Genomic DNA, 23,986 nt, shown 5'->3' on the forward strand with positions numbered 1-23,986 from the left:
ATCCCCTCCAGAGGGGAGTATACGTTTTAATAAAGCAAGATTGTCTTTATATAATGAGGATATATCAATAAATACTAAAAATATATTCTCCCCTTTATGTTGCCCCAATAACACTTCTGGGAAGAATGTGTAGTGAGGGGAGAATATACCTCTTGAAGATTTCTGGTTTTACTCCTTCCTCTCTTCTTACCGTTACTAAACATCGACACATGTTTGCGTAAGCCACAGAGAAACTGGGTTCATCAATAGCCTTCTCAAAGACCAGGTCAATAACTCCTTTCAGCCGCTCCTCTGTATCAACAGTAAGTCCTGACACTTGCTTCATCAGTTGATTGAACATCTGTGGTGTCAATTTATTTAAGATACTTCGAACTTTTCTAAAAAGCTCCTAGAAGGGCCACAAAAAAGAAGAGCATTAGAGTAACTTACAGTAACTGTGACAATATAGTACTTTCTGTAATGATTAATTTTTAAAATAATGTATAAGTTCAACTTCTCAAATTACTAACAAGGACTGTGAACTAGTCACAGAAATAATTAATCTATTTTAACAAATAGTCAAAAATTACCTTCTTTTCACTACTGAGGAGAATTCTAGAAATAGATATATACACACTTAGCTGGTGGGAGCATTATCTGTTAACATTTCTAAGGGCAATTTGACAATGTGTATCAAAAGCTTTAAGATTGTGTATGTAACCTTTGAATCAGTAATTATACTTTTAGAAATGTATTTATATTTAGAGATACGAAAAAATATTTTAGCCACACTGATTTCCATCATAATAACCCATTACAGAAAATAACTTTGATGTAAAAAAATAGAAATTTGTCTAAATTATGGTACAATATGAATAATGGTATGAAATACTAGGCACGAGTCTTTAAAAATAATGTTATAAAATCTCTATTAAAAAAAAAAAAAGGAATTGAAGATCTTCCTAGACTAGTAAAAGGAGATATACAACTCCACTTAATGGTGAAAGGCAAAATGATTTTTGCCCCTAAGATTGAGAATAATGCAAAAAATGTTTCTTCTCACCATTCCCATTCAACATCATAACAGAGGTCCTAATCAATGCAATAAAGCAAAGAAAAAGCAATAAAAGGTATGTAGATTGTAAAGGAAGAAATAAAACTCTATGCAGAGAAGATAAAATTGTCTACATAGACAATCATAAGGAATCTACAAAAAGACCAGAATAAGTCAGTCTAGCAACTGTAGGATACAATGTCAAAATGCAAACATCAACTGCTTTTCTATATATTAGCAATAAATAACCAGAAATTATTTTTTTAAAGTACCATTTACAGCAGCACCAAAATCTATAAAATGTTTAGCCAAAAAACTAACAAAAGGTCAGCAGTGGTGGCTCACACCTTTAATCCCAACTTGGGAGACCGAGGTGGGTGGATCACTTGAGGCCAGAGGTTCAAGACCAGCCTGGCCAACATAGCAAAATACCATCTCTACTAAAAACAGAAAAATTAGCTGGGTGTGGTAGTGCATGCCTCTAATCCCAGCTACTCTGGAGGCTGAGGCAGAAGAAGCACTCGAACCTGGGAGGCAGCGGCTGCAGTGAGCTGAGATCGCATCTCTGTACTGCAGCTTGGGCAACAGAGAGAGACTCTGTCTCAAAAAAAAAAAAAAAAAAAGATGGAAAAAAATACGAAAACTATAAATCACTGATGAAGGAAATCGAAGAGGGCTTAAATAAATGAAGATATATATCATGTTGATGTATTAAAAGATTCATTATTGTCAAGATGTCAGTTTTCCCCAAAGTGATCTACAGCTATATCATAATCCAAATCCTAATAGGGCCTTTTGTTTTTTTGTTTTGGGTAGAAAACAAGGAGCTGATTCTACAATTTATATGAAAAGACACACACACACACACACACACACACACACACACACACACACAAACCCTAGAAGAGTCTAAACAATTTTGAAGAAAAAAAAAAAAGTTGGAGAATTGAATTCACACAACCAGATTTCAAAACTTTTTATATAAAGACAGAGTGGTGTTGGCCAGAGGACAGACATAGCTTGATGAAGAATGTAGAGTCTAGAAATAGATGCACACATATATGATGAACTGATTTTCAACAAAGATGCCAAAACATTTCAATGGAGAAAGGATAATCTTTTCAACAAATGGTGCTGTAACAGCTGGACATCCACAAGAAGGGAGAAAAAGAACCCTGACCTATTATCTTGTACCTTGTACAAAACTCAACAAAAATTGGATCACAAAACTAAATGTGAAACCTAAAACTATAAACTTCTAGAAGACAACACAGTAGAAAAACGTTTTCTTGGGTTTATGCAAATACTTCTTAGATATGACAGCAAAAGCACAATCATGAATGAAAAGGTTAATTCAGTATTATTAAAATTAGAAACAAGCTGGGTACGGTGGCTCATGCCTATAATCCTAGTATTTTAAGAGGCTGGGGTGGGTGGACCGTTCGAGCCCAGGAGTTTGAGACCAGCCTGGGCAACATGGCAAAACCCTGTCCCTACAAAAAATACAAAAATCAGCTGAGTACCGTGGCACGCACCAGTAGTCCCAGCTACCTGGGAGGTTTACATGGGAGGACTGCCTGAGCCAGGGGAGGCTGAGGTTACAGTGAGCTGTGATTGTGCCACTGCACTCCAGTCTGGGCAACAAAGTGGGGCTATGTCTCAAATAAATAAATAAATAAATAAATAAAAATAAAAATAAAAACAACTGCTCTGTGAAAGACACTGCTGAAAGAATGAAAAGAGGCTGGGTGCAGTGGCTCATGCCTATAATCCCAGCTCTTTGGAAGGCAGATTGCTTGAGCTCAGGAGTTCCGAGACCAGCCTGGGCAACATGGCGAAACCCCATCGCTACAAAAAATACAAAAATTAGTTGGGTGTGTAGTAAGCACCTGTAGTTCTAGCTACTTGTGGGGCTGAGGCAGGAGGATCGCTTGAGACTGGGAGTTCAAGGCTTCAGTGAGCTGGGATCATGCCTCTGCACTCCAGCATGGGTAACAAAGGGAGACTCTGTCTCCAAAAAAAAAAATTACACACACACACACACACACACAGACACACACACAAAATCATTTATTAGCTAAGCTACAGGAGTTCATGCCTGTAATCTCAATACTTTGGGAGGCCAAGGCAGGAGGACTGCAGGAGGCCAAGAGTTCAAGACCAGTTTGGGCAACACTGCCTCTAAAAAATTTTTAGGCCAGGCGCAATGGCTCACACCTGTAATCCCAGCACTTTGGGAGGCGAAGGAAGGCGGATCACTTGAGGCCAGGAGTTCCAGACTAGCCTGGTCAACGTGTGAAACCCTGTCTCTACTAAAAATACAAAAAAATTAGCCAGGCGTGGTGGGGTATGCCTGTAGTCCCAGCTACTTGGGAGGCTAAGGCAGGAGAATTGTTTGAACCCAGGAGGCGGAGGTTGCAGTGCGCTGAGATCACATCACTGTACTCCAGCCTGGGCGACGCAGCGAGACTCTGTCTCAAAAAAAAAAAAAAAAAAAAAGAAAGTAACAAATTAGCCAGGTATGGTGGTCCATGCCTATAGTCTCAGCTACTTGGGAGGCTGAGGTGGGAGCCTAGGAGGTTGAAGCTTCAGTGAGACACCATTGTGCTACTGCACTCCAGCCTGGGCAATAGATTAAGACCCTCTTTCAAAAAAAAAAAAAAGCCTGAGATGGTAGCTCATACATGGAATCCCAGGAATTGGGAGGCTAAGGCGGGAGGATTGCTTGAACCCAGGAGTTTAAGACCAGCCTGGGCAACAGAATGAGACCTGGTCTCTCCAAAAATATTAGCCAGGCATGGTGGCACATGCCTGTAGTCCCAGATACTTGAGAGGCTGAGGAGGGAGGATCGCTTGAGCCCAGCAGATCAAGGCTGCAGTGAGCTGTGATAGTGCCACTGCACTTCAGCCTTGGTGACAGAGTGAAACACTGTCTCAAAAAAAAAAAAAAAAAAAATCATTTCACTGTAACTGAATATCCAGTTGATGTCCACTAAATTTTGTGTTAGTTACAAATGAAGCACAAGGCACAGTTCTTGCCTTCCACAGAATCAAAATCTAGTTGCAGGGACAACACATTTAAAAACGAAGTGATAAAGCAAGTACCAGGGTTGATGAGAGACCAGAAAGGGGAGTAGTTTAGCTACATGAGGTCAGAGGCACTGGATTAGTCAAGGAATGCCTTTAGAAGGAAATGAGGGCCGGGATGGTGGCTCACGCCTGTAATCCCACACTTTTGGAGGCCGAGGTGGGCAGATCACCAGTTCAGGTGATAGAGACCATCCTGGCTAACATGGTGAAACCTGGTCTCCACTAAAAATACAAAAAGTTAGCCAGGCGTGGAAGCACATGCCTGTAATACCAACTACTTGAGAGGCTGAGGCAGGAGAATCGTTTGAACCCGGGAGGCAGAGGCTGCAATGAGCCAGGATCGCACCATTGCACTCCAGGCTGGGTGACAGAGCGAGAGAGAGACTCCATTTTAAAAGAAAAAAAAAAGAAAGAAAGAAAAAAAAGAAGGAAATGATAATTGGGCCAGATAATAAAGGACAGAAAGAGCTGGCTAAAGGGAAGGAAAAAAAAATAAAGTAGATATTTTATGAAGGAGAAAACACTTTAGGAAGGAATTGTTAATGAGGATTTTCTAGCCTGCTAATTGAGAGAACAAGCTGGAAATATCAGAAGACTAGTTTTCTCTGGTTGTGAGTGAAAATGACATATTGAACGCTAGGTTAAAAAGCTCAAATGGAGGCCGGGCGCGGTGGCTCAAGCCTGTAATCCCAGCACTTTGGGAGGCCGAGACGGGTGGATCACGAGGTCAGGAGATCGAGACCATCCTGGCTAACACCGCGAAACCCCGTCTCTACTAAAAAATACAAAAAACTAGCTGGGCGAGGTGGCAGGCGCCTGTAGTCCCAGCTACTCGGGAGGCTGAGGCAGGAAAATGGCGTAAACCCGAGAGGCGGAGCTTGCAGTGAGCTGAGATCCGGCCACTGCACTCCAGCCTGGGCGATAGAGCGAGACTCCGTCTCAAAAAAAAAAAAAAAAAACTCAAATGGAAAGACAAAAATCAGTGTTTCAGGTAGATGACTCAGGCAGCCTCAGTAGAAATGTTGTAACAGAGGAGAAAGAAGAAAGAGAATGCAGGGAATCCTAGGGGTAGAAGCCCAGACATGTCCTGAGGCAATGATTTCCTAGAAATGCTTCAAGAAGATGAGAATAAGGTCATCAACAGTGGTCGTTCATAATGCTGATTGAAATGATTTAATATAGTAGTAGGAACGTAAGGTAAGGCAACAAATCAAGTCCATATTTAAAAGAAAGTGTCAAGAAAAAGAAGGTTGTACTGGCTCTGTAAAGGAATTTTAATAATTCTCCATTGGATTTCTTTTATCTACTTACTAAAGAAAACCTATTAATTAATGCTACCTCATATCAAGATAATTATTCCGTTTCTGAAATAAAACTTAATAATGGAGAAAACTCTGTTACAAAATAAACAAGCAGATTACAAGTTATAACAACTGGACTATTCGTTCATGACGCTTGACAACTTTTGAAGCTTTAGTTTCCTCATATGAAAAAAAAAAGGGTAACATCTATTTCCTCATTATAGGTACAGTAAGAATTTAATAAAGTAAGGCATTAATCCAAGTGCCTTAAATACATCTTCATTGTCAATGATGAAGATCCAGTAGGAAGTTTTAACTATCTTCATACAGGCCATTTAGGCCCATTATCATTAAGCATTTCTCAGGGAGATTGGAGAGAGGGACAAAGAAGGCTTTTTTTTTTTCCCCCTCCAAAAAAGGTTGAGATATGTTGAAATGGAGAGAAATGTAGGGACTTGATCTCAGCAATGTGAAGAAGAATGTCCTTAGGAACCCTGTGGCAAATGTTTGAGGATAATCACTACAGAGATAAACAAAAGCAAGCCGCCAATTAGTTTGACAGCACAGCTAGTTGACGGATTGCTTCATCTTCATCTCTGTTTTGTATTAACTACTCTGTGGGTTCGCTTATTTACTGAACAATTATTTACTGAGAATTTACTCTCTCGAACAGTGGTCCCCAACCTTTTGGCACTAGGAACTGGTTTTGTGGAAGGCAATTTTTCCACAGACCAGGGTTGGGGGTGGGGTTGAGGGGGGAAGAGGAACGTGGTTTTTGGGATAAAATTATTCTACCTCAGATCATCAGGTATTAGTTAGATTCTCATAAGGAGCGTGCAACCTAGATCGCTTGCATGTACAGTTCACAAAAGGGTTCCACTCCTACGAGAATCTAGGGCTGCCACTGATCTGACAGGAGGTGGAGCTCAGGTGGTAATGTTCTTTTGCCACCACTCACCTCCTGCTGTGTGGCCCAGTTACCAACAGGCCACCGACTGGTACTAGGGGTTGGGGATCCCCTGTTCTCTGAGGTTATGTGATGGAACTGAATCAGAACGATATCTAAGGCCCATGTCTGCTCTCAGGGACATCACCATACTGAGCACTTAACTAAGCTCCAGAAACCATGCCAAATGGTTTATATTATTTCATTCAATCTTAACACTGGCCCTATGAGGCACTCAATGTTTGTAACTTCATTTTATAGTTGAGATTAAGAACCTGCCTAACAGAGTCAGGACTCTGCCTCCAGATCTGGAACTTTGAACTGCTACACTTAACTGTTCATGGTGAGAGAAAAGATATATAAGGAATCAAGATGCTCAAAAGTTAGTACGTGATCTGTGATGCTTAGCTCTGGTACAAGTGTGAATTTTAAGAGACTCCAGTTTTGGTGCCTAGAAGCAAAAACATCTGAAGTCGCAGGGGTAACCTGGGGATAGGAATTGACATTGTGTATAAAGCAAAAGATGAATAAAGGCTTTATATAATCTGACACATAAAAATTAATTTTGTGTCAATAAAATAAATCCATTCAATTTATCTTCATAATTCTGAGGGCAGGATATGCATAAAAAGATTCAAAGAATTAAATTTTATTCCAAAAGCCTTCAAAACAAGATGAGTTTCTAAATTCTAGCTTATTGGCAATGAAGGCCTGACAAGGAACATAAAGCAATGTAATAATTAGGATAAATAGGATAAAGAGACTCAATCACTGAGAATCTAAAAATGCATTTTTAGAAAAGCAAATATTAACTTAAGCCTGAATTACATAAGTCTATGACATATGAAACCTGTAGACCTGGAAACTATTCTGAAAAAACACACAAAAAGCAATTTCAAGAGAAAACAGTAGGTTGCCTGGCATCCATAATGGCTTTTAGAATAATTCTTTTAATAGGAAAACATTATAAAAAGTCTTAAACTGATTATCTCTACAAACATTAGCAAAGCAAAATAAGTTTAAACAAAATCAACATAATTTCAAAACAATGTCAGGATATGCTTTTGTTCTCACCTGGGTTTTAATGTTTTCGGGATCATCGGCTTGGCTGTCTCGTTTTTGGCTGGGCTTCCAGGCATTTTCTGCCTTTTTTAGGTGTACATCTTCTTTTACAGAAACTGTGATGATCTTTCTGGGTTCTCTTCTTTGGCCAGGTTGAGATCTTCGTGGTCCAACATTCAACAACTAGGACAAGAATATTACAGCTATACAGAGTACTTACAATTTATTGTCTTTGCTGTGCTGTTCAAGTCAAGCCTGATGACCACACCAAGCAATGCTAGACACTCAAGCTGGATGCAATCTTTTTGCGGGGTAAAAAAATAACCTCAGAAGACTATCAATGTAATATTCTCCACCACTACAATTTTTGAACAAGAGGCCTTTTTGAACAAGATGTTTGACAAAGCTGTTACTTCTAATGAGAAAGACTACTTCTAACTGGAGCTTTATCTTTTATTAGTTGCATAACTGTGGACTGATCACTTCAATAATTACAAAAATTCGGGGCCGGGCGCGGTGGCTCAAGCCTGTAATCCCAACACTTTGGGAGGCCGAGACGGGCGGATCACGAGGTCAGGAGATTGAGACCATCCGGGCTAACACGGTGAAACCCCGTCTCTACTAAAAAATACAAAAATCTAGCCGGGTGAGTTGGCAGGCGCCTGTAGTCCCAGCTACTCGGGAGGCTGAGGCAGGAGAATGGCATAAACCTGGGAGGCGGAGCTTGCAGTGAGCTGAGATCCGGCCACTGAACTCCAGCCCGGGCGACAGAGCGAGACTCCATCTCAAAAAAAAAAAAAAAAAAAAAAATAATAATAATAATAATAATTACAAAAATTCAAAGGCAGTTATCATCACAGTTACAAATCTGCTAAAACTGGGCTTCTACAATCCCAGGGTAAAATGCAAATATAACATCAACACTAAGCCTTACTGTAGATCATAAAAGATTCCACTTGATATGCTGGGTCAGAAATACTAAAATAAACCCATTATATATCATCAATAAGAGTCAAACTAAATTACTCCCTGAAAAAAAAAAGTCTTCCTTTTATTTGTCAGCTCTGTTCCTGCTGGATTCCTACTATACTCTTGTGTTAAAACCAATGTATGTTGCCATGTTATACTGCCAGCACACTAAGTACAGATAACGGAGTAAGTTACAAGTTGCATTTTGTGGGTCAAAATATTCATAACAATTACTATCTTAAATGCTTGGAAATAATTTTTCAAGGTTAAACATTTGGGTTGATACTAAGCTCTGCTACCTTCAAGCATACCTGCTGCATGCTGACAACCTTTACTTTTTCTGATATATCATTCTTTTAGTGCTGAGCAAATATTGCCACCAGATTTTTTTTTTCTTTCTGAGTTGTACTGAAGGGCTAGCCATTAGATTTCAAGAGAGAATAAAAACTTCATACAAAGCACACATAGAAGAGAATCATTTCTCACTTAAGGCCCCAATGCTGCCCTTTTGAATTCATAAAACACTTCAGAGAAAGAAGTACAGACTTTAATGTCATTCATTATATAAAAAGGCAGTTTCTAGGAGACACACAGTCTGGGGCCTAAGCTGCTAAGCTCAAACACCTTTACACATCAATCATTCTCAGAATTATTCCTTTATGCTTCACCATCTGCCCCAATTAGAAATGGTAGTTATCAAGAATGCATCAGGATCAAAAGTTAGAGTTTCTGCAAAATTTCACACCAATCTTGTCAAATGCACCCAGCTAAGGATACAGTACTGATGATATCTCAGACTATTTGATAAACATCAAAAACAAAAAACAAACAAAAAAAAAACAGGTCAGATAAACCCAGAGGTATGAGACACATGGTATAACTGAAAGGAAATAAAGATCATCAGATTGGAAAAATGCCAACAGGGAACAGTTGTTAAACCAGACAGTACTACTATAAGAACATAAATTGTAACTGAAACTTTAATATAGTAGCCCAAACAAAACAATTCTGTTAGAAAAATGTAGCAATCAAGTAATGCCTGATTTTTATAATTCAGGTTATATTCTACTGTTGACTTATGTGGATTAATAACTTATTAAATGGTTGGCTAAAACTCAGGTAAACAATTATATCACAAGATATTTAATTTAATCCATGCATTTGTACATAAACACTGCCAAGAACAAATGTTTCTGGATGTAATGAAAGGAAATTATGTCAAAATTAAGTAAGAGCCATAGATGCACATTAGGAGACAAAGTCAGAAAATGACCATTTCCAAACCCTACTGCAAACACCAATGAATAAATATGCCTTGAGATTTGAATCTGGAAAATGCCAATGTGATTTATTCCACACCTCTTTACCTGCTCCAAGACAAATATGTGTGAGTCTCAAATGAGCAACACAGAGATGTGAGAAAGTAACAATAATGCTTCAAAGGAAAAAAAGCTTTGAAAAGCTAACTGATGAACTGTTAGTTCAGGATAAAATAGTTGAAATTACAACCCAGGTGAAAACACCCAAGAAAAATTTTAAAATTATAATTGTATCTCTGGTTATAACAAAGATAAAGACACTGTTCTCAAATATTTATCTAGGTATTTTGAGTCCTTAATACATCTACTATACTGACAAATTCTTAGTATGTTCAATTAATCAATCTCTCATGCGCCCATATTTACACTCTGAGGGTGAATTCACTGTTTGGAATAGCAATGCCTGGAAAACTGTGGTGTAGTGAACTTAGGAAACCAAAGAATCAGACTCTAGAGAGTACAAATCTGCTATGTATGAGCAAAGTTACTGTAGGCAAGTCTCTTAGTTTTGTTAAGTTTTTTCATGTATACAATGCCAGCCCTACCTAAAAACGTTGTGATTATAGGATATAAACCATGTAAAAGGACCCTAAAAGCTATGTTATCATCAATACCAAAGGATCAAAAGGAACTTTTAAAAAAGTGATATATAAACGTAAACATTTCATGTCCCTTTTTGTGTGTGAACAACTTAATACAGATAATCAAATTTATGGTATCCTTCAGAAGTAGCAACATATGATGAATGATTTATATACTAAACACACAAAAAATCTAGGATCCTGTGCTAAGAGTTATGGGCTACACAAAAAGAAATGACACCTGGTTTCTTTCTTTGAAAGACAGTACTTTAAGGAACTTTAAGACATAATGTGCTCAGGCCGGGCGCGGTGGCTCAAGCCTGTAATCCCAGCACTTTGGGAGGCCGAGACGGGCAGATCACAAGGTCAGGAGATCGAGACCATCCGGGCTAACACGGTGAAACCTCGTCTCTACTAAAAAAAGAAAAATACAAAAAAATTAGCCGGGCGAGGTGGCAGGCACCTGTAGTCCCAGCTACTTGGGAGGCTGAGGCAGGAGAATGGCGGGAACCCGGGAGGCAGAGCTTGCAGTGAGCTGAGATCCGGCCACTGCACTCCAGCCTGGGCGACAGAGCGAGACTCTGTCTCAAAAAAAAAAAAAAAAAAAGGTACAATGTGCTCAAGGTCCACAATGTCAAAACTAAAAATGTCAAAATCTAGGGTTGATTAGTGAGCCATTTTCTTTTTTCAGGTGATGTTAAAGTTTGAATTTTTTACCCACTGTCAGTTTTCAAAAATGTATTAAGAAATTATACCCATCTCTGTTTTGCAATTTAATATACATCATTCCTATCTTATTCGGAGACCGTAACCTTAAATTCCACTGCTTACCCAGATAATCAAAGAAAATAGAATCAATATGCACTTACATTTTTAAAGAAGGAAGACAATCAAGTGTTCCTTTAAAGAAAGATTTTACTCCTAGGATTTTTCTTTGCTCCTAGAATTTTTATGATTGATCAGTTTATCTCAAAAGTTAGTTAAAATAACTATAAATGGCAAATTACTTGTCTAGGTCCAATGCTCCTCTTTTTTTGGAGTGCTTTCTGTGATGTCCACAAAAAGACTACAAAGACCACTGACGAGTAATTTTATTTTATTTTTTAAAATTTTTTATTTTTTGAGACGGAGTCTTGCTCTGTTGCCCAGGAGGGAGTTCAGTGGCATGATTTTGGCTCACCGCCAGCTCCGCCTCCCACGTTCACACCATTCTCCTGCCTCAGCTTCCCAAGTAGCTGGGACTACAGGCGTCCACCACCACACTTGGCTAATTTTTCGTGTTTTTAGTGGAGATGGGGTTTCACCGTGTTAGCCAGGATGGTATCGATCTCCTGGCCTCGTGATCCACCCACCTCAGCCTCCCAAAGTGCTGGGATTACAGGCGTGAACCACCACCGCCCTGCCTGTAATTTTATTTTAAAAATAACTAACGACATGCTATTTCGTGGTAATTTCCAACAGATATGCACTTTACTATCCAGTGAAAGACACTTAGGTTTGAAAACGACGTAGCTGCATATGACATTTTCAAATCATTAGCATGCATTAAAAATATTTTACAGCAAGTCTGTTGCAGCAAAGTTTTTGTGATTTTTTTTTGTTTTTTGTTTTTTTTTAGACAGTCTTGCTCTGTCACCCAGGCTGGAGTGCAGTGGCGTGATCTTGACTCACTACAGCCTCTGTCTCCTGGGTTCAAGCGATTCTTGTGCCTCAGCCTTCTGAGTAGCTGGGATTACAGACATGTACCACCATGCCTGGCTAATTTTTGTATTTTTAGTAGACACAGGGCTTTGCCATGTTGGCCAGGCTGGGCTCAAACTCCTGGCATCATGTGATCTGCCCACCTCAGCCTACCAAAGTGTTGGGATTGCAGGCATGAGTCAGCGTACCTAGCCTGTTGCAGAAAAGTTTGTATTAGAAGTCATGGCTAATTAAGACAATAATGGGGCATACCTCATAGATTTAATATTATTAGGTGATAATTAATTGTAAGATAATTTGGAGAACTGGAAAAATTATTTGAAGTATGGAATCAGAAACTGCAAAGAGTAGGGGAGTCGGGCGGTTGCTTTTTTCCAAATAGCATTATTTTTGTTACTGTTTTTTTGAGACAGAGCCTGCTCTGTTGCCCAGGCTGGAGTGCAGTGGTGCGATCTTGGCTCATTGCAGCCTCTGTCTCCAACTTCTGCTTCCCAGGCTCAGGCAATCCTCCCACCTCAGTCTCTCAAGTACCTGGTACTACAGGTGAGTGCAGTCATACCCGGCAAATTTTTGTATTTTTTGTAGGGACAGGATTTCACCATGTTGCCCAGGCTGGTCTTGAACTCCTGGACTCAAGCGATCTACCCGCTTTGGCCTCCCAAAGTGCTGGGATTACAGGCATAAGCCACCGTGCCCAGTCATTTTTGTTTCTTTATATGTTGATATTTATGTCCTATGACATTCCCATCTGTATCTATATCAATATACCAAGGTAAGCTGGGCAAATTAAGTGGAGAATGTCTGTTATCTAGGAGACAGGCTGGAAGAATAACTTGCGTTAAGGCTTAACATATCAACATTACCCTGAGAGATCAAAATTTCACTTAAAAACTAGCTTCTGACATAGAACAAAACTGCTTAATAAAAGTAAATTAAATAATTAAAGTTGATATTTTTGGAGCTACTACAAATTCTAGATAATGTCTCACTTCTAGTCACAATACTTTGAATGTACCAGAATAACTCACTGATCTCACATATGTAGGCATACAGAGGAGTGGTATACACTGTGACAAAGTTACTTTTAAAAATTATTTTCTATTTTCAATAATTTAAAAGAGACGTCACTTATTCTAAACTCACAATATTTCCTTTTTGTTATAACTAGTTATTAGCAAACAATGACTAGCAAGCTGGTAGTGAAAAGTGACAATATACATTGGAAGAGGATTTATACATTTTGCGAGCCACCTATCAACAAAATTGGGCAATATGATAATAACTACAGATGCTATTATCCACAGAATATTCAAAACAGCATCAACATTATTTCAAATATTTGGCAAAACAAAGCTATAAACGAAAACCAAAATGAACAATAATACAAATAAAAATTTCAACATTAAAAAGGGAAATAATATTGAAAAAAGGTATAAAATGGTTTCTAGAAAGCTGCTTTCTAAGATGTGTTAGTGAGGTAACTCAAGATTTAAAAAAATTTTAATTTAGTATTTCCTGAAAATAGATAAATGTGTGAGAAACAGAATATCTCACATACACAGGTCTCTAAAATGGTGACGGTAATGGCTCAATAAACAGTATGCTTCAAATTCAGGTGGTTTTCAGTAGTTTTTACAAAGCCTACAACACACTGTAGGCTTTCAAGTATATTCTATCACTGTTTGGTTGCAGGAAAATAATCAAATAACTTAAATATTTACAAAGTGACATTTGTTGTCAGCCAATGTAGTCTTATTTCAAAGCAGGTTTCAAAAGTTGCCATTTCAGAAATAAAAAGGTGATGGGGAAACAAGAAGTGTCACCTTACATAAAATGAAGTAACAGGGTGATCTGCAGATGTACATCAGACCCCAAGCTTCTCCAGAATGTGAGATTTATTGCTCTCTATGCCATTCTAACTTCGGGAAAAGAGGTATTCAACATCGTTGGCAACTTTCCCCATGCTTTCTGAATTCTACAAAGCATGGAGTAGGCAGAGCCTGCCGAATCTTGCACAGTGCAGTGCCCCAGCATAAGTCCACTGGTGATGCCACTTCCACCGCTGAAGAGCCTGCCACTGGGGGTGTAAGAGCAATCTGCAGTTTACCAATACTGTACTCTTTTGTACTTGTCATTTGTTCAAATTTTGACTTAACAATCAATAGTAAATAAAAAGAGCGTAACAGAAAATATTGTAACACCAGAGACTATTATTACAAAAAACAAAGTGTTCAGCGCACCCCTAGAGGCAGGCTCTTCATGGGTGGGTGTGACATCGCCAGTGGAGGGCAAGTTGGGGCTTTGCTCTGTTCCAGAATTGGCAATCCATGCCTGCTCTGCACTTTGCAAATCTGTAGAAACAAAGACAAGACATGATCACTAGCTGAACGCCATCAGAGATCTCCAGTATATCAGGACACCTCAAAACAAAACAGGGATCTTATCAAGTTTGGCGCTCTCTCTCTCTATATTTTTTCAGAGACAGAGTCTTGCTTTGTTGCCCAGACTGGAGTGCAGTGGCATGATCATGGCTCACTGCAGCCTGGACCTCCTGTTCTTGTTTTGTCACCCAGACTGGAGTACAGTTGCATGATCACGGCTCACTGTAGCCTGGACCTCCTGGGGTCAAGTAATCCTTCCACCTCAGTCTCCCGAGTAGCCAGGACTAGGACTATAAGCATGTTCCAGCATGCCTGGCCTATTTTTTTTCTTTTCTTTTCTTTTTTTTTTTTTGTGGTAGAGACAGGGTCTCTCTTGGTTGCCAGGCTGGTCCTGAACTCCTGACCTCAGATGATCCTCCTGCCTTGACCCCACAAAGTGCTAGCATTACAGGCCTGAGCCACCATCCCCGGCTGTGGTTGGCACTATTTTTAAACCTATTTGCAGGTCACCTCAATTGAAAAAATAGGGGAAAAAAAATCAAGACCAAATTAATGCAGACTAGCTTCTGTCAAGTAAAAACAACTCAAGTGTATTCTTTATTTGCTTTAATATGAGTATGGAAAGGATAGTCTTTGCCTCTTCTTCTTCTTGACTAGAATCAACGAATAAAAGCTGCTGTCTTGCCGTGAGGTAGGATTTCATGGAGTCTGTGCCAGTGTCTAACTAAGTGAGTTGTAGGGAACTTGCACTTACAGGCACGCCTCTTCCACCAGGTGTTTGCCTTCCAAAATCAGCAAAGGCTGGTGTAAAATCTGGTCCTCGAGGCAAAATCCGAGGATCCAGAGTTCGCATTGGCAATTTGGGTTGGTTGATCTGCATGAAGAAGCAAAAGAAAGCTTAATACATGTTCCAGAGCATTCCCTGCCACAAAAGATAACAAAAAATTTGACTGAAAGGTTACATCAGCTGAAACGGTAAGCATCAGCTTTGGAACCAGCAGAAGCCCAACCTCATCCATGGCAGGTTCTCCTGGGCTATCCTTAGAGCCATTAGGCTAAAACAATGGTTTTCTGACACCCTGAGAATGATGTAGGCCTTAAATTTCCAAGTAGGGGCTATACATAATCAGTAGATTGGCTCACTAGATACTGAGGACCAACTGAAAGGCACAAGACATTCTGAGATCCTCTAGGCTAGCATCAAATTTTAGAAATAAAAAAAATATTCACCAGGACATAGAGCACTTGCCTATAGGAATCCTGCTACTGCTCATTTTAGTTTTGATGCAGTAGACTTAAGGTTAGTAAAGAATGTATTATGAGTGGACAGTAAGTCTTAAAGGAGGTATGTTTCATGGGTGATGATTCATTTAAAATTTCACTGTCTGCCTTGTTAATCTGAGATATCTGACTTTGAATAAGTATGTAACGTGACTATGGACAACACAAAGTTAAGCAGACCAGTGAGAAATCAACTAATCAGTGCCCAAAGTCATAAACAGATAAGGCAGCAGGACAGGCAGGAATATTTTCTAAGAGGATAATCTAATTTGGTGGATATAACATTTGACTTCTGAGGTACTGAAGCAGCCTCAAATTAGCACCATTAATCAATCATTCAGCTGTCCTCACATAAGTATCTAGGAGAGAAGACTTAGATACCACTAATAGAAGTAAGAAGACCTGTTGCTGTAAGAAAGTAAAATAATATAAATGAGTTCTAGATAAGCAGCTGCTGGACATCTTTATTTTTATTTATTTATTTATTTATTTATTTATTTATTTTGAGACGGAGTCTCACTCTGTCACCCAGGCTGGAGTGCAGTGGCCGGATCTCAGCTCACTGCAAGCTCCGCCTCCCGGGTTTACACCATTCTCCTGCCTCAGCCTCCCCAGTAGCTGGGACTACAGGTGCCCGCCACCTCGCCCGGCTAGTTTTTTGTATTTTTCAGTAGAGACGGGGTTTCACCGTGTTAGCCAGGATAGTCTCAAACTCCTGACCTCGTGATCCGCCCGTCTCGGCCTCCCAAAGTGCTGGGATTACAGGCTTGAGCCACCGCGCCTGGCCGACATCTTTATTAACCCATTTATGCTGGAGGCTGCAAATTTTTTTGTGTGAAAAATCAGATCTTGGTTATGACCTTGAGCAGTAGGATAAAAATAACTCCCACAAGCTTAGCATTCCAATAATGAAACACTAGGCATAAATCGGTTAAGAGGTAGATATGATTCCGTAAGATAATCTCTACATTTTACATTTTTGTTCCTCTACAAAACAAGAATACTTCAAGCTTATTCATCAGCTCTGGTTTATCTTTGATTTCCATGAAATTACTTTAGTAGATCTGACTTTACTCCTTTTAATTTAGTAAACAAATATTGACTATACTAATTTGCTGTGTGCACCATTAAGATCAGATGCAAAGAGGAAGGATGCCTGTTTGCACAAGATTGGGGAATTCAATCACTGGAGGTATCTATCAGGGAAATTTTGAGATACACACTATTTGAATCATGTTGACTCTCACTTATGTTTGATCTGCCAAATACCTTCCTAGATTTCTGACCTGTCCTCAATGCCGATAGAATTCCATAATGAACTTTTAGAACAATGAGGAAAGACCTCTGTATCAATTTAGCCGTATGTTTCCCCCAACAACACAAAATTTTTATATCACCAAAAAACAGCCATAATAAGCAGATAAATCAATTAATAAACATTAAAAAAAACCAGTCCCATATGGGCCAAATCCCAAAATGACTGTAACCTATAAGAAACTCCAAATCCAACAGTGTTTAGGGAAACAAATTCTTAAACATTAGATATTTTTATATCATTTGGTCTAACAATTACTAAAAACTGCTCATACTTCACATATTTGCACTTACAGTTAAAATCAGTTCGCACCAAAAAGAACTAGTTTTCTCTGAGTATGCAGCTTACCTTGTCAAGAACCACATCACTGATAGGAGGCAGGCCCTCTGGTTTTTGTATACAGGCTGGCATGAACTGGAAGTCCAGCAGAAACTCCCTGTCATACTGCTTCTTACCTTCAGTATCAGTAGGCTTCCAGGATTCTAGAAAGAGGAAAACAGGCAGACAACTGTTTGTAGGGCATTATATTATATATGTCATGCATTGCAAAACAACATTTCCATCAACAGCAAACTGCATATACAACGGTGGTCCCATAAGGCTATAATGAAGCTGAAAGGTTCCTATTGCCTAATGACACTGTAACTATCTTAATATGGCAGCACAATGCATTATTCACATGTATGTGTTAATGGTAGTATAAACAAACCTACTGTGCTGCTAGTCATTTAAAAGTATAGCACATACAATCAAGTGTAACACATAATACTTCACAGTAATAAGAAATAACTGGCCGGGCGTGGTGGCTCAAGCCTGTAATCCCAGCACTTTGGGAGGCCGAGACGGGCGGATCACGAGGTCAGGAGATCGAGACCATCCTGGCTAACATGATGAAACCCCATCTCTACTAAAAAAATACAAAAAATTAGCCGGGCGAGGTGGCGGGCGCCTGTAGTCCCAGCTACTCGGGAGGCTGAGCCAGGAGAATGGCGTGAACCCGGGAGGCGGAGCTTGCAGTGAGCTGAGATCCGGCCACTGCACTCCAGCCTGGGCGACAGAGCGAGACTCCATCTCCAAAAAAAAAAAAAAAAAAGAAATAACTATGCTACTGGCTTACGTATCTACTACACTATACTTTTTAATCACTAGAGTATATTCCTTCTACTTATTAAAAAAAGGTTAACTGTAAAACAGCCTCAGGCAAGTCCTTCAGGAAATATTCCAGAGGAAGGCACTGTTACTATAGAAGATGACAGCTCTATGCATATTATTGCCCCAGAAGACCTTCCAGTGGGACAAGATCTGGAGGTAGAAGACAGTGATGTTGATGATCTTGACCGTGTACAGGCCTAGGCTAATGTGTGTGTTTGTGTCTTAGTTTTTAACAAAAATTCTTAACAAGTAAAAAGATAAGTAATTTTAAAAATAGAAAAAAGCCTATAGAATAAGGACATAAAGAAACAAGGCCAGGGATGGTGGTTCACACCTATAATCCCAGTACTTTGGGGGCCAAGAGTTTGAGACTAGCCTGGGCAATGTAGTAAGACCTAATCTCTAGAAAAAAACCTCTTTTTAAATTAGCTGGGCGTGGTGACGTGCAACTGCAGTCCCAGCTATCAGGTGGCTGAGGTGGGAAGATTACTTGAGTCCAGGAGGCTGAGGCTGCAGTGAGCTATGATTGCACCACTGCACTCCAGCCTGGGTAATAGACTGGGAGATTCCATCTCAAAAAAAAAAAAGAAAAAAAAAAGAAGAAAAATAAAAAAGAAAGAGAAATATTTTTGCATAGTTGTACAGTGTGTTTTAAGCTAAACATTATTACAAAAGTAAAAAAGTTAAAAAAATTTAAAAGTTTATCAAGTAAAAAGGTTACAGTAAGCTAAGATTAATTCATTATTAGAGAAAGTACAAATTTTAAAATAAATGTAGTGTGCCCTAATGCTTTTAAAATCTACACCAGCATACAGTAATGTCCTAGGGTCTTTACATTCACTCACCACTCACCCAGAACAAATTCAAGTCCTGCAATCTCCATTCATGGTAAGTGCCCTATACAGTGTAACATTTTAAAACTTTTATATAGTATTTTTACTATACCTTATCTATGTTTAGTTATATTTAGATATACAAATACTTACCATTATGTTACAACTGCCTACTATTCAGTATAGTAACATGCTGTACAAGTTTGCAGTCTAAGAGCAGCAGGCTATACTATACAGCCTAGCTGTGTAGTAGGCTAGAACATCTAGGTTTGTGTAAATACTCTTTTGTTTGCACAAGGAAGAAATTGCCTAATGATGCATTTCTCAGAACAAATCACCGTCATTAAATGATGCATGACTTACATCCCCTAAGAGTACAAAACACTTTTCAGTATTTATCTCTTCATGAACAAACACAAAATAGAAGGGAACGATGAAATACAGTCAGGAAATATTATGTGAAGATTTTAAACCATCACTTGTTCTTTCATCCCTTCTAAATACCTTTGAGTAGTAAAATAATCTAAAGCAAGTAAGAATCACTTCATATACACACTAAGCAACCTTTGGCCAGGGACATATGATAATCCTCACTAAATAAACTACCAAGCCCTTAAATAACTAAGAAATAAGAAACCCGATAAAACCCTTGGCTTCATGAAAACGGATAGTTTGGTTGTTCACTTGGAAATGTTATTTTAGAGAAAAAAAAAAAAGCAAAAAGACACAAAACACAGAAACAACTTATTTAAGATAATGAAATGTCTAAGCAGTTAGATACTAAGTTTTCTTCCTTGCCTGTAATTTCATCTAAAAAAAAAATCACAGTTTTCTTATTTTAATTAATAAAACTCATCAAAATCAGACTCCAGATTACTTCCTGATAGCAGATTGGATCCTCTTTATATTAAAGGTTCCTAATGTGTAGGTTATAGACCCACTGATGGTCTTGGAGAATATTCCAGATGTTTTCTACCTATCTTTATTACCTATTATATTTATTAAAAAGTAGACAGCTTATTGGGATTTAAATTTCAAACTGTTTTTGTTCCAATTACTACTGTCTTTTTTCCAATTACTGCTGTTAAATATTACAAGAGCAAAAGGTAGTTGGTCAATTATAGTCAGGGCCTATACTGTAAAACTGATGGATGAAAAGAATTAAAATATAATATGAAATATAACTAACATAAATTATGCAATATACAAAATGTTAAAACAAAATAAAGTAATATAAAAATATAATTTACATAGTCTAAAAATAGCAATAGTGTTTCCATTTTCTTAAGACACACTGGCAATGGCTACAAGTACTCTGTGACCTGGTACAAGCCTAGATCTTTTTCTTTATTTTTCAACACAGTATACAAGCCTAAGTTGACAAAAGCAATTCAGTACACTGAGTCCTAGGGTTTTTTTAAAAAAACTTTTACAATAGCATAAATTTACAATTTCATAAAGCCCATTAACAGGAGTTTACTGGTAGTGAAAGATCAGTATATCAAAGTGGTAAGGGCTTGGCGTGGCAGCACTTTGGGAGGCTGAGGCAGGAGGACTGCTTGAGCATAGGAGTTTGAAAGCAGCCTGGCCAACATAGAGAGACCCTCCCTCTGTAAAAAATAAAAAATAAATAAAAGAATTTAAAAATAATATAAAATAAAGTGATAAGTAATAGTCATTGTTTTTCAAACATCTCTGACTACAACTCACAGTAAGACATATAATGACCACATGACCCAGGAGAATCATAAACGCATACATAACTACAAAGTTTCCAAACTGATACTTATTCTCACTACATGTAATAGACTGACATTTTTTTTTACTTTATCCTTTTTTAAAATGTTGGTTGTGACCTATAAATTTCACAATCTATTAAATAGTATTAAACCCAACGGTTTGAAAAACACCTATCTAGGTTATCTTTGAGGTCTGGTATTTTACATTTGAACCCTACCTCCTGCAAAACTTAGTTTAGATGTGGCAGACTAAGGAAAACTTTTCACCTACTCCAAACTTTTGTTTTTTGTTTTTGAGATGGAGTTTCGCTCTTGTTGCCCAGGCTGGAGTGCAATGGTACAATCTCGGCTCACTGCAACCTCTGCCTCCTGGGTTCAAGCGGTTCTCCTGCCTCAGCTTCCCAAGTAGCTGAAATTACAGGCATGTGCCACCATGCCCAGCTAATTTTGTATTTTTAGTAGAGACGGGATTTCTCCATGTTGGTCAGGCTGGTCTTGAACTCCCAATCTCAGGTGATCCGCCCTCCTTGGCCTCCCTAAGTGCTGGGATTACAGGTGTAAGCCACCATACCCAGCCCAAACTTTCTATCAAAGGAACCATCTTTCCTCACAGATCCACACCAAATCTCTCCATATATCTCAAAGTCAGTCACGGTTCATACAGTATTACGTCATAGGTTTAATGCATTTGATGGTGTCTTAAGATAAATCCTCCAGGGTTTGTATTTGTTTACCATATGTTTATCAAATATATTCCTTATTTACTTGTTTATCATACAGATTTACCGCAGGGGACCTCCTATATTGCAGGTACTCAATATCTTGTTTCAGAGTTCAGTTCTACAGAGTGATTTCTGTAAACAGAGTTCAAGTCTTATGAAAGATGACTAACGCTATCTCAAGGAATGTGGTAATATCTCTATATCCCTTTCAATTAAAACAAATACAATAATTTTTAAAATCAAACTGCACCCACTAGCCTGGAACTGATTCCCTCTTCCAGATGCTCTTCCAATGCCAGTAAAAGGGAATACCAGTGTCGGGTATCATTTCCATCAATACAGAACTCTCTGGATTTGCTAGTCACTAACTTAGGCTTGATGATCTGTCCTGTAAATATTATATTGTGATAAACCTCTTTCTTCCATCCAGTATCTCTCTATCAAAAGGCAACATTTCCCTAAGGTTGCAGTAGAGGGAAAAGAGGTAAATAGGAAGGCAGGTATAAACTTACCTGGTTTAAATGGAAATGTGACCCCATCACCAGAATTATCGGTGGAGCCTGAATTAGCATCTATTCCTTCACCCTCAGAAACACTCTCAGCACCATTACGTACTGGCTCAGCCTCTTCTCCATTTTCTTCTACAGCTTTCACTTTTTTTAGGTCAGAGGGGTCTCTTTCAGGATGAAACCCCTGGCTCATTTTATCTTGTTCAGATTCAAGTACTTTGTCAACTGAAAGTTCCTCTTCGGCTTTAGGCTAAATAATAAATGAACAAAGAGGTTACATTTTTTTCATGGGTGTAAATATACACAAAAACCTACATCAACCCCCTTCAAAAAGCAAAGGAAAACATGTCACTCAAGATAAGACTGTCTGTGTTCAGCATGTTGTATTAGAATGGTGAGTTTTAAAAAAATACTTTTCTCATTTCAGCACCTAGGAAAAGGAAAACAATTCAAACGGCTGCTGAAATGCTTTAACATGAGACTAATAATATCCAAATGTACCAAAGGTTAGAATGGAAAGAACTGTTAATCCATGGAACTTTACGAACATGAAAGAGTCCTAGTCAGAAATCTAAAACAAGCACTTCACTACCCTTGCCATTAAAGCTCCACAAATATAAAAGAAACACTGGAGGGTATTTTTTATACTGTCCTCTGGCTGTGAAATTAAGAGTTTGGAGAAGTGCTCAAAGCATCTAAGTCTTATAAAGCTGATCATATCTCATTTTACAGAAAAGCCACTTGCTAGTTAAAATCTATTTTGTTATTTGTTCTTAGACTTCTCTGAGGCTGTGACCATACAGAAAAATCTTGTATACCCGCTCCCCCCCCCAAAAAAAAGAGAGAGAAATCTGGGTTCTGGAGTATCACACCTATTTTCAGAAGACAAAAAAGAACTGAAGTTATTCCTTAGATTATTTTTGACCATCTTAGTGTCAGATATCAAACAAAAATGGTTTTGTAAAGGCCTCATGAATCTTCAAAACTCCTTGAGGCAAAGTTCTCCACGAACTCCTTTTTCATGAAGGGTAAGCACTCTGAAAACAATCCTCTGAAACAGGTACTCAGAGGTGTTCTAATTGATAAATTCACACGAGGAGAAGAGCCAAGAACTGGAGCTGGTTCAGCAGAGGATACTGTAAAGTAGTGTCATATACAGCAGAAAGCAGTTCACCCTAAATAATCTACGAAATTATGTTTAAAACAATTTTTGAGTGACAAATACTTCTTTGTTAGATAGTATTAACACAGATATAATATTAGTAAATTTTATTTTGCCATATAACAGATCATGGTTGAAAAGCCAATAAATTGTTTAATGTTATTAATAGAAACAGTTTTTAGACTCTGTTTCTAATAATGGAAATAAAAAGTTCGTACAAATATGCACAAACCCTACCCCACCCCTATTCCCCCGACTAATCCATGGAAAGAGATAGTACATAAAAACCCTCAAAAGACAGACATAAAATTCCAAAAAAATAAGTTTGGAAACAATTTATTTTATTTTATTTTATTATTTATTTATTTATTTATTTATTTATTTATTTATTTATTGAGACGGAGTGTCCCTCTGTCCCCCAGGCTGGAGTACAGTGGCGCAGTCTGGCTCACTGCAAGCTCCGCCTCCCGGGTTCACCCTATTCTCCAGCCTCAGCCTCCTGAGTAGCTGGGACGACAGGCGCCTGCCACCGCGCCCGGCTAATTTTTTTGTATTTTTAGTAGAGATGGGGTTTCACTGTGGTCTCGATCTCCTGACCTTGTGATCCGCCCACCTCGGCCTCCCAAAGTGCTGGGATTACAGGCGTAAGCCACCGCGCCCGGCCTAGAAAACAATTTATTTTATAAAGCATGGCAGAAAGTTGGTATCATTTAAACACTGAAAAAACCAGATCTACGAAATTTGAAACATGAATCAGCAGCCTCATTTTAAAAAATTTTAGACTCTAGTATAGTCTAATTATAATAATCTTATACTACCATCTCATAATTAAGTACAGGTCATCAAGAAGACATTTAATAAATCTGGGATATGAGTATGTAAATGGTATT

At 38.6% G+C, this 23,986-nt stretch overlaps 1 protein-coding gene across 21 annotated transcripts in view; it reads right to left on the reverse strand.

Moving 5' to 3' along the window:
- Window positions 1-23,986, reverse strand: part of EIF4G3 (eukaryotic translation initiation factor 4 gamma 3) — a 375,220-nt gene that overhangs the window by 64,858 nt on the left and 286,376 nt on the right. For 14 of the 21 annotated variants that reach the window (XM_010364336.2, XM_010364333.2, XM_030942482.1 and 11 more), the window contains 6 exons: window positions 21,938-22,184; window positions 17,328-17,461; window positions 15,138-15,257; window positions 14,243-14,353; window positions 7,445-7,615; window positions 191-388 (listed from right to left, as the gene is read on the reverse strand). In XM_010364336.2, the coding sequence (XP_010362638.2) occupies window positions 191-388; window positions 7,445-7,615; window positions 14,243-14,353; window positions 15,138-15,257; window positions 17,328-17,461; window positions 21,938-22,184 (981 nt within the window). Of the gene's footprint in view, window positions 1-190; window positions 389-7,444; window positions 7,616-14,242; window positions 14,354-15,137; window positions 15,258-17,327; window positions 17,462-21,937; window positions 22,185-23,986 lie in introns of those variants that run through there. The other 7 variants (XM_030942485.1, XM_010364337.2, XM_030942478.1 and 4 more) reach the window with 2 other exon arrangements.

The sequence above is a fragment of the Rhinopithecus roxellana genome, chromosome 12 (genome assembly GCF_007565055.1).
Source record: "Rhinopithecus roxellana isolate Shanxi Qingling chromosome 12, ASM756505v1, whole genome shotgun sequence".
NCBI classification, from domain to species: domain Eukaryota; kingdom Metazoa; phylum Chordata; class Mammalia; order Primates; family Cercopithecidae; genus Rhinopithecus; species Rhinopithecus roxellana.